The sequence below is a fragment of the Neolamprologus multifasciatus genome, chromosome 7, assembly GCF_963576455.1.
Source record: "Neolamprologus multifasciatus chromosome 7, fNeoMul1.2, whole genome shotgun sequence".
NCBI lineage: Eukaryota > Metazoa > Chordata > Actinopteri > Cichliformes > Cichlidae > Neolamprologus > Neolamprologus multifasciatus.
The window spans coordinates 7999273-8011283 of NC_140445.1; the positions used below are offsets into that span (position 1 = coordinate 7999273).

General features: G+C 39.8%; 1 protein-coding gene and 1 long non-coding RNA gene across 3 annotated transcripts in view; one reads left to right on the forward strand and one right to left on the reverse strand.

Moving 5' to 3' along the window:
• The window catches only part of necab2 (N-terminal EF-hand calcium binding protein 2), a 144464-nt gene that overhangs the window by 43726 nt on the left and 88727 nt on the right, over window positions 1–12011 (reverse strand). For both annotated transcript variants that reach the window (XM_085168465.1, XM_085168464.1), the window contains exon 8: window positions 5137–5216. In XM_085168465.1, the coding sequence (XP_085024591.1) occupies window positions 5137–5216 (80 nt within the window). The remainder of the gene's footprint in view (window positions 1–5136; window positions 5217–12011) is intronic.
• LOC146513692 (uncharacterized) overlaps window positions 1–12011 on the forward strand; it is a 296792-nt gene that overhangs the window by 40809 nt on the left and 243972 nt on the right. The gene's annotated exons all lie outside the window — the stretch shown is intronic.

Genomic DNA, 12011 nt, shown 5'->3' on the forward strand with positions numbered 1-12011 from the left:
TGTCTATTTAATTAGCAAAAAGTTTGCAGCACTGGTTACCTTTTACATGTCTTGCAGTTAATGAGCAACGTTTGTGTCACGTTTGTGTTAAGTCAGGGTATGATTTCCATTCTTTTCTTTGCCCATATTGCACACAGTCAAAGAAAATTTGGTTAACTGTGGTATATATATGTCCACATATATATGGTATATATGTGGACAACCACACCTCTTAATCTTTCAATTCAGGTGATTTCAGTCCCGTTGTTACAGGTGTAAAAAACTCAAGCACCTAGCTATGCAGTTTGACTTTACAAACATTTATGAAAAATTGAGTTGTCGTAAAAAGGTCGCTGAATTTGAGTGTGGTATTGTATTAGGATGAAGAAATTTCATCCTTCCCATATATTCCACGATCAACTAGAAGTTGTACTAATGCATTTCGGAACGCCAACAAAAGTAAAATTCCAGAGTGGGATCACAGAGTGCATAGGAGCTTCATGGCATTGGTGTCCTTGTCTGTGCAGCTCCTGCAGGTGTAAGCTGTAATTGGTCCAGTACTTTTATCCACATAGTGTATATGTCTGCATCTCAACATGCAAACTGAATGCAATGTGTCCTAAATGTGGAAAATTTTGAAGATGTTAAAAATTTTGAAGATGTTGCAGATTATAAGACAGAACTGTAATAGTTCACTATTTTTTCACATTCAACTTGACAGTAATTTTAAAAAATAGTTAAAAAGTGAGCATAAGCATTGCCAGTTACGTGGCTATAATCAAGTTATCAAACACAACATCACATACTTTTGCTGATAAAAGGAGAGATTGCATATGAGCCTCTACAATGAAAGCTCATTATCCTAAGAGGGATGTTTTCAAGGGAAGCAAAATTTCCTGGTCTGTGGTGCACGGAGAGTAATAAATGAGGATATTTTGTAAGAAAGGAAAAAGGATGACAGTAGGAGAATGTGAAACTAAGACTGAGCAACAGGGGCTCCATGATTTTGCCACTTTAAGGAGGGTTTACAGGTAACAGGATTTCCTGTGATATCCAAGCAAAGGGGCCAAAGTAAGACACTATTTTCATCTCACCATGTACAGCATCACTCAGTGTGTAGCTGGCTTATTATTCATTGAGTAAACAATTCATGATTCACTCCGACGCAGTGTGATAATATCATCTCCTCCTTCCAGACACCTGCACAGTCTTAATACTAAAACTTGTGCAGGTAATACTCAACAAAACAGAGAGGCAAAGACACATTTAAGACACCTCCACAAAGCTTTTGTTTTGATCCAGTATTATTTCTGCAGTATTCTGTACAGCCTTATGTAAATTTAACCCAGCAGAAAATGCCTATTCATGTGCTTTTCTATAGCTCTCATTATTCTGAAAACTCATTTTCCAACAGAAAAGTTTGGTGACCTATTTTCTTTTTCACGTGCAGCGGATTTCTGCTGTTCCCTGTTGTTGGTCCAAGTGTAATTATATGAGTAATTTGTCTTCTTTTCTATTCTGAAATCAAAGTTTTATCAAGGTGGAAAATTGATTTCAGCAAGACCTCCAAAATAAAAGGCATCACACTGAATTGAAAACAGATACACAAATTATTTAAAATTTCTAAGTAAATGAAATTTACGCAGTACTAGTATTGCTTGGAAACATCTAGTTACTTCTAGTTACCCCAATTTGTGATCATTTCCGATCTCATTTGTCATCCTAATCATGCGACATCCAACACCAGTGAAGAAAGGCTAAAGAAAAGAGAGAGAAGAGCAGAGATGTACCAAAAACACTGAACAAAGAGAGCGGTGCCACATCTGCTGTCTGGAAGTCTTTGGATGTTATCTTCTAGCATTAATGTGGCATCATGTCCACCTGTTAAGGAGAGACTCTGAGGCCTTGTCCCAGTGTTTAAGTTTTGTTCACAGAGCCTTCAGTCGATTATTTATTATTTTTTGTGTGTGGTTTTATTTAATTTATGTTTTATTTCTTTTGCATGGTGACACTAAAGTGTTTTATATTTGATAGTAAAACTGACCACTATGAATATGATGCATAAAAATAATGCAACATACCATTAAACCGCCTGAATCTTATAAAATTCCATTATACTGCCCAGCACACCATGTATAGATTGTGCAGAGACAAACATAAAAGTCAGATGTGTGGCTTTACAGAGGTTTATACTTCTTGACCTGAAGCAGAACACTTCAGGTTTTCTTATCACAGACAGTTTTCCTATCAGAGAGCCTCAGAGAAGGATCGAGGCAGAAGCTTTTACCCCTTCTTGAGCCTGAGCTACATGTCAGTAGACTGCAGCTTTATAATTCCTGTGCATTTCTGAGTAGAATGGTCTTTAGATTTAATTCTCAATAAGAAAGTGAATTAGTCTATCTTTTTAAAAACGTTGACCATATCATTAAAGACCTGGCCAGTGACTCTGTAACCATCCACTTTATCTGCTGTGACGTGGAAATAGTGGTGTGCTGCCACATGAAGCACCATTTTTGATAGCTGCACACACAACAAGACAACAATATGTAATCCTTTATAACATGAAGACAACAAGCACTTACATTTAAACCTACTTTTCAGTTTACACATGCCTTGTTCCCCCTTATAACTTGTTTTCATAGAGAAAGAGCTGATAAATGAATGCTCCGTCACTCTCCTTTCTACCTCTCTTTTCATAAATTTTAAGCTTCAATTCAACGTTCCTTCAAGTAAAAGTAAAATGCATGAATTATTCCTGACTTTATCGCCATCCAAAGGGGTAAAAAAGAAACTTGTCTGTTTGTAGTTGTCGACATTGGAAAGATTTTCTTTGTGCCACAGACTTCTGGAAAGTAGACTAATTGAGTCTCTGGAGGATTTATGGTTGCGGGTGATTATTGAACAGTTCTTTGGTAAGAAACATTTCAGCCATTGCTGCCAAAACTGAGTAAATAGTTGGACGTATATCAAATTACAGTAAGAGGTTAAAGGCTTCAGGTTGTTTCTAAAGAGGTATTATGAGTGATGATGTAACTCTGCTCACACGAGCATTTTGCTTCCTTCTTCCAATCCTTTTTTCCTAACGTGATTCCCCTCTATCCTTCCTCATCTTGCTACTCCTCCTCCCCCACGGCGGTGCGTAGTCTTTAGGTATTCTTAGCTCTTTCTGCTGTAGTCGCTCGCTCTCCTAAAGACAGCTGAGTCTGCTGGGGCTCCATTAGCTGCAACATGTTCAGTACTGAATAAGATGCAGGCAATGCAGAGGAACGGAGGGACAAAGACAGCGAGGGGGGGAGCGAAGGCAAATGAAAGATGCAAGAATGACAGAAGGGAGGAAGGAAGATGATGAAGAGGCATCTTTGACTAGAGAGTTGCCACACTTTAGAAGAAGTGAAAAAAAATATGCACTGTGGTACTTTCTTCAATTTCTTTCACTTGTTCGATGTAAATCAGCTACTCACCTCCCCACTCCCACTTGCTTATTAGCCCCCACTAACTATCATCCCCCCCCCCCCCTCTCTTTCCTCTCTTTTGTCCTCCGCCGACCTTCAGCGTGCTGCTCTGGTGTACGCAATTTGGCCAATGTAACATATCAAACTAACAAATCCTCCATATGCTGACAAGCTTGGTCAGAGAAAACGTTATAATGAGGACAGAGATCACTGACTTTCAGTCGTTTGTGTCTGATAGAAGAGCTCTAGTGTCGAAAGGATGACTGGTGCTTTAAAAGAACTGACAGCAGTGCAGCTCAATTCTCACAGTCTGTTCATCTGTTTTAAGGTTGAACTCAGTTCTTATCAGAGGTTGTGTTATTCACTCTCTAAAGAAGGCCTTAAAACAAAGTATTTCCTGTATGTACAGGAACACGTACTAATCACAGAGGAAAGTATGTGGCCAAAGTTGCTCCCAGAGTTACAAAATCTAACAAAAATCTAACAAATAGCTCTAGTTATAAATATCCCAGTGTATTACACAAATTAAATATATATGGTTGACAATTCAATCTATATTGATGAATATTCATATGAAACAAAATCCACCTGGTCTTCTTTAAAGATCAGATAAATAAAATCAGAGGTACTGATGCGATAAAGCTGATGATGAATGTCTGTATTAATCACTTTGTGGGTTAGTGATAAGTCTGAGAGAAAAGAGGTAAACCTTAGTTTCCTAAAGTAAAGCTTTGAATATTAGGCTTTAGGGAAGCTGATGCTGGATTTGCATTGTCAGCAAAACCCCAAGAAAGACCATAAAGATCCATATATAGACTTAAAGTGGCTCTAAACCCCTAGGAGAGGTTATGAGATGATAAACTGAACTCTTATAGAATGTTTACAATTATTTCAATCATACAGGTTTCATGTCAGAAATATTACATTAAAGCTTCAAAAATCTAAGATAAACCACTGGAAGCTAAAACAAAAGGTTGGGTGCTTTTTAAGGAGGTGATGTAGTTTAAACTTTGTAAACTGAAAGAACTGAATTGAAATAACAACAGAGCACCAAAGGGAGGAGGAGAATCCCAATGGAAGATGCAGACAGCGATGCATTTTTTTTACTGAGCAGTGCAGGCAGCTGAGGTCTGTTTTAGTGGATGTGTGTGAAGTGTGCCAGGTTCACAGATATGTGCTCACATTACTGCACACACTGCTTTTATTTTATAGCTCCAGATCTATGAAATACCATAAAATACAGAAATTAACATGCCAGATGTAATAACCATTCATCCATTTTCTTCATCTCAGCCGAAGTTGGGTTGGATTGGCAGCAGGCTAAACAGGGTATTCCTGACATACTTCTCCCCAGCAACATTTTCCACTTACTCTGGGGGTAACCTGAGGCATTCCCTGTCCAGATAAGATATACTATTTCTCTAGTGGATTCTGGGTCTACCCTAGGGTCTCCCCCCCAGTTGGGCATGCCCAGAAAACCTCATAAAGGAGATTCCCAGGAGGAATCCTGATCAGATGCCTACGCTATCCGATTAAAGCAGTAGCTCTACTCTGAGTCCCCTCTGAATGTCCAAACTCCTCACCTTATCTCTGAGGCTGAGCCAAGCCACCCATTAGAGAAAGGTCACTTCAGCTGCTTGCACTCACATCCTTCTTTCTTAGTTATTAAAACATATTAAAATGTGGGTGTGTCTGTGTTCCTCACCTTATTCTCCAGTCGTCCGATGAGTTCAGCTAGACGGTTGATCTGCGCCTCCAGACCTTCTTTCCTCACCTCCACTGCACCTGCAGCACGCAGACGTACAGATTCAGAATCTAAAGACACTGAATTAAGTAATAATATATCAAAAATATTTGCATCATTTTCTTTGCGGTTTGCGATCAGATATGGTGCATCTAGTAACATTCATTCAAATGCATCTTATGCGTAATGAAATCAGTGCACTGTCGGCCTATTTCTTTTATAGCTACAGTATCACACCATATCAGTTACATATGGTGTGAACTCATTTACAGTATGCTCAGTAATGTAATGGTGTTTTAGAGCAGAGGAGGTGTCAGAGATATATCGTACTGTGATTTCTGATCTTCTTGTACAGAAAAAGTCTCGGGCCCTTTGCTGATATTTTTCACAATTATTTCAGATCATTAAAGAAATTTTAATATTGGACATAAAACAGCTATCCAAACCTATGTGGCTCTGTGTGAAAAAAGCAATTGCCCCCTAAGCTAATAACTGGTTGTGCAACTATTGGCAACAGGAACTGCAATCAAGATAACTGGTAATGAATCTTTCACATTGCTCTGGGGTAATTGTTTTAATTCAGCAACATTTGAGGGTTTCTGAGCATGAACAGCCCTTTTTAAGGTCATACCATAGCATCCTAATGTGATCCGAGTCTGGATGTTGATTAGGCCACTTCAAAATCTTAAATTATTATTATTTTTTTAGCTGTTCAGAGGTGACTTGCTGGTAGGGATGGGTACCGGTATCCGGTGCCATGATGGCACCGGTTCTGACATAAACGGTAGTAACCAGACCGAAAAGCAGCGCACATTTCGGTGCTTTATTTTGGTGCTTTTTTTTTTCCTGAGCTGTGATACACTTTAGATTCTAGCCAATCATTTTACGTTTCCGAGGATAGTAGGCGGGCCCAGGTACGTACGTTCTTTTAGAGCAGAGCTACAGATTAAAAATGCCCAAGGCGAAGTGGTCAAAAGTCTGGCTGTACTTCACAGCAAAATATGCAAACTCAGCAGCCTGCAACAAGTGCTTTAAGGTGATACTGTGATACTGTGCAAAGGAGGTAACACCTCAAATCCGATGAAACACCTGGCGACGCATAGCATTTTTTTTAAAAGCCGAGAAATGCGCCGTATTTGATAGCTTGCTGCGAGACCTCACACCGTGCACATCTACTGCGGGTGTGGTGCCTGTTATCGGACCCGGAGTTTGCAACATCCCCCAAAAACCCGAAGAGTAGAGTCCTGGCCCCTAGCCCTGCCAGTGTAGCAGAAATGATGAGGATGATGATGGCAGCAGCAGCCGTTCTTCTCTGCGTGAGTAGCTTAATGTTGTTCGTGTGTAATTTACGTTGAGTAGGCTAACCACGTCATTACATTAATGCATGTAAGGTGAACTAGCAAACACCATCGTAGTTACATGCGGCTGTCTTCTTGTTTGATGACAGATACTCCCTTCACCCTGGCCAAAAAGGCTAAAATGACCAAAGAAAAAGTGGAAAACAGTTAAACATGAGAGGTTTTTGGACAAAGTTTGTGTTTTTTCCATTGATTAAGCACTGCTTCCAGCCAAGAGTGATACCGTATATGCCCTATAGCTGCAGAAAAGGCTAACATTGTTATCTTTTTACAAAAAAACAGCTGAACATGAGAGGTTTTTGGACCAATTTTGTGTTCTCCATTCTTTAAGCACCGGTTTGAGCACCGTTTAAGCACCGGCACCGTTTCAAAAGTACCGGTTTGGCACCGGTATCAGATAAAACCTAAACGATACCCATCCCTACTTGCTGGCTTGTTTCTCATCGCTGAGCTTCTGCATAACTCAAGTGTGCTGCTTGAGCAAAAACTATTTTACTTGAAGATCATGGAGATTTTTTTTTGGCAACGAGCGTTTGTGTTCTTTCGGTCAATGGTGAGTTTCTCCTTGGAATTCTCCCATGGATGTCATTTTTGCCCAGCTTCAACTACAATGGAATCAAGAGGGGTCTGCAGCTCTCTAGATATTGTTCTGGGTTCTTCTGTGTCCTTCTGGATGAGCTGTTGATACACTGTTGAAGTAATTTTGGTCGGCCGGCCACTCGTGGGAAGGTTCACCATTATTCCAGTTACTAGAAAATGAAAAAGCCTTAGAAATTGCTCTGTAACTATTTCCAGACTGATAGCTATCAATGACTTCTCATCTGTTTCTTTAGGTTGTCAGATCAAGTGTTTGTCACGGTACTGGGTCTGCAACCCAGTATTTGTGTTTCAGGTCCTGGATTAATATTCTTTGATTTAGTGTTATCGTGTTCCCCCTCGTCGTCTCCGCGTGTTATACGCTTCGTTTCTAGTCTTTAGATTTCTGTCATGGTGCCTTCCCTGTGTTCTACATTTAGTTACTCTTGTCTCCATGGTTCATGGAGACAGTCTCAAGTCTGTGTCTTTGTGACGGTCTCATGTTTCCTGTTTTATTTTGATAGTTCCTTTTCCTGTGTTCAGTGTATTCAGTTTTGCTTTCTCTTTGTCTCGTTATGTTTGATTAGTCCCAGCTGTGTTTCTCTCCTGTTTCCCATTCTCTTGTTACTCCTTTGTATATTGAGGCCTGTGTTTTCTTCTGTCTGTTGTTGTGTCATACACCCTCTCTGTGTGTGTTTCATGATCCCGGTATTTCCTAGTTCTCTGTTCCCAGTTTAGTTCCCTATTTTCTTCGTTTCTTATTTTTTTTCGGTTTGAGTTTCATGTTTCTAGTTTCTTGTTTTTGGTTTTGTTTTCTGTATTAGTGTAAGAGTTTTTTTTCCAGCAATAAAGCTGCCGTTTTGAGTTTACTTCCCGTGTACGAGTCCTGCGTTTGGGTCCTACATCCTGCCTGCAACACAGCAAACCATGACAGTGTTGTTTTTTGAGCTCATTTGGCTTTAAGTGATTTTTGACTCAATCAGTCTAGCAGCAATCACACCGGGGTGTGGCTAATAATAATAATTGGACTCAGCTTTCCAGAAAACTTGATTAATCAAAGTTAATGTATAATTAAACAACTACTTTTTTCACACAGGTCCAAGCAGGTTTGAATTGCTTTTCCCCCTCATTTAAAAACAGCATTTCATATTTACTCGGGTTATCTTTGTCCAACGTTAAAATTTGTTTAATGAACTTAAACATTTGAGCCTGCCAAATATGTAAAAAACTAAGGAATTAGGAAGGGGGCAAAAACTTTTTCATGACACTGTGCGTATGTCAAACAGTAGTAAGTACAAAAAAGAAAAAAGCCCAGCTTCACAGAGCAAGTACTGTACAGTACACAGAATCATACCACCCTATGCTACACCGTGTGCTCTTCCTTTCACATCTCTCACTTTTCACTATCACTGTGAATGAATATTTCATATAATCTGGGAGTTTTAAAAAGGCTGATAAATAGGCAATTATATCTGTTTATCGGAAGGAACTTGGCTTGTTCAAAGACAGTAGAGAAATGGGAAGCTGGCTCCTTTGAGGTGCTCTGTTTAATTGGCTCTTATTCCATGCAACTTTAAAATGCACAGCCACACAAGGTTCGACCAAATTAGCTTTGGCTTTAAGATAATATTTCTCTTTGTGTGCAAAATATTTACTTCTCAGCAAGAAAGCCCGACACTGGGGTAGAAGAGCATATCCATCATTTGTTTTGATACTTGCTCATTATCAGTGACTGCGGTATTTTTAATGACACCATACCTAACCCTTCAATTCAATGTACAAAACTTAAGTCATTTACCAAATCAAATATGAATACAGTATATTAAATTTTATTAAAGGGTTCCAAAGCAACCCACTGGGTGATGCCATACTTCAATGCATCCATCTTTATATGAAACAGTAAATACCTGTTAATCTGGGTGTCAGATCAGAAGATTTTACTATTACTTTATTAAGTTTCATAGGAATTTGAAAAAAAATTCTGCCTGTCATTCTTTAACTCTTAATGCCATAATTTTGTTAAACCTCTTGAATAAAAGCTGAAGGTCTGCACAAAAGCTGTATACGTGTCCAAAACTTATGCACCTTACTGTATATTTGTTGTTTTCCACATTATTTGCATTGTGTCTTTTACATGCATGCATTTTTATGTCCCTATCTCTGTTTGAGTTCCAGCATGTAATTTCTGCTGGGTGGAGAGGACCCTTTTCTTCCTCTGTGCTATAAAACAACCCAGCATGTCCTATCACTTCTGACCCAGTGGAGCGTGCACGATAGTCACAGTGTTGAGCTTTTCCTCTTCACTGTGATGTGCTAATGTGTGTATGGCAATTATGTAGAGTATCCCAGAGCCATTGCTTATGTTTGCAGTGTTGTAAGGTTAAAATGGTTAACATATGATCTTTTATACTTAAATGTGCAGAGGGCAACTGGACTATTCCTTTTTTTTTCTCAGTATCTCCATTGATAATGACTGCTTATTTATATGTATTCATATGATCTGAAATCAGAGAACGAATGCTGGGGGAAAAAATTGTTTCCTTCTCATTTAACCCACTTTTGCCAAATACACCACCTCCCTCAGTTCATTCCTACTCTTAACCACTATCTTCTTCCTTCCCTGATTCCTCCTACTCCGCCCCCTCACTGCTGGCCTCTTTCATCCCCTGATGGCCCCCTCACTGCTAATTGGAGAGCGAGCTGTCCACTCTTCATTAAAAGATTTAACAGCCAGTCAATTAGGGGCTACCTCCCTCCACCCTAAACACACACACACACACACACACCGACTAAACCATAGTCTGTAGCCATGGAGACAGTTGGAGATAAAAGCCCAGTCGTCATTTTGATGGACTTAGAAAATAAGTGGCCAGCTCAATTATAGAAGTGTGTGAGGAATTACAACCTTCAAATTTTGGAACAGGGTGGGGTGAGGTGGGGGGTCTCTATTGACTTTCTACTCAATTAAACCGGATTTGAGTTAGTCCACATTCGCCCAATTTAACTTTCTATTCTGTGCCACAGCGAGTGTGAAGAGAGAGTGCACATGAATCACAGAAAATTGCCATTATGTCTGAGTAGATGAACTTAAAATGTTTTTTTAATACTTTGTATTATATAAAACGTTTATTTTATATATATGTGTGTGTGTTTGTGTGCACTACGTAACCAGTGTTTCATTGCTCATATCTTCTCTAGAAGCATCATTCTGAAGAAATCCACCTGTGAACATCCATGGTTTAGGGGCAGGGATAGCTCAGTAGGTAGAGTGGTGGCCCCACGATCGGAAGGTCGGGGGTTCGATTCCCCTGAGCAGCTACCCTGAGGTACCCCTGAGCAAGGTACCGTCCCTACACACTGCTCCCCGGGCGCCCAGTGGCTGCCCACTGCTTCACTGAGTGAATGTGTTAAATGCAGAGAGGAATTTCCCCACGGGGATCAATAAAGTACACTTTCTTTTAGACATCGTGGTCATGGACACGTACAAACTCCTGAGTGTTCAGCTGGTCAGATAAAACTCAAGCTCTGTACAGAAAAGAGCCAAAGTCAGCACCATCTCCTGGGCTGGCTGATGGAGGCTCTTTAGTGGTGTGCAGGACATTAGTGAGGGCCTTTTATAACATGGTGATGGCTTCTGCAATATTTTATGCATTTGCCTACCGGGGAGGTGGCAGCATGAAGAGGGACAGGTAACAGCTTAATAGACTGGTTAAGAGGGCCAGTTCTGTCCTAGCCAGTGCTCTAGGTCTCATAGAGGGGGTGGGTGAGAAGAGGATGTTAGCCAAGCTAATGTCCATGATAGGCAACACCCGCCCTGCCCTGCATGAGACTGTGGAAACCATGAGCACTCTAATTCCCTTTTTCTTCCTGACCCTGGTGCTACTGTAGCACCTGCATTTCCCCAGTGTGGGATTAATAAAGTCTATATCTATTTCTTGTGACTTCTTTTCTTTACAAGAAGCCATAGAAAGCACCCTATACTCATCTTTCATCTTTCACAAGTTCCTATTGTGTTCTATAAGGAACTCTGGTGATCTTACTGAACTTGCTTGCTATTGAGGTAAACTCGCATCATGTTGTTGCATGTTGACTGTGTAAGCTTGTGTAGTTCCATAGTCACAGATTAATTCTGAATGCACAGCTTTGCCTAAAACAAATGAGAGATTCAAGTTTACTTAAAAGCAACAAAAAATATGAAAGAGCAACACAAAGACAGGCTGTAAACACGGTGGGGTCAAAGTAATCAGTTTCCATATGTGGGTCAGCTTTGTCATATTAAATAGTATTTTATTAAAATTACATAATACCTACTCCTTCATAGGGTGAGCTGTTAGGAATGCCACACAGAAAATGAGAAAACTGGACTGAATAAATGCAAACTTTGTCCAAATGTGTCCAGTGTGCCAACATTTAGTATATCTACATAAAAAGGAACTGAGGGCTCTTCTTCTGCCCTCCTCACACTGGCTCACTCACCATCTTCCATCCACTCAAAGACCGTTTCCATCGTCATCCATCAGTTCCATCTTCCCAGTGGTTCGGAACATTCGATATTTAATGCTTATCGTACCATAATAGTCAACAGTGCGTAATACTTCTACTACAATTACTGTGACAGTAAAAAACTAAGGAAATTATGGCATCAGATGCAATCAGTGTGAAAATTCATGTTCACCCTATATTTTACAGGCATAAATTACCAGCTAGTGTGTTTCATATTTCTAAAGACATCTATCATAGCAGAATGCAAAACATTCACCAATCACAGTTATATAATGCTTAGAGCAGCTGGATGTACACAAATAAAGGGAGTGCAGCTGCATATCTGATAGAGAAAAACCCCAGCATAAAATAAAACAGCCAAGTCCATTTAGATTAGCAAAAACACACGTAGTTATGAAA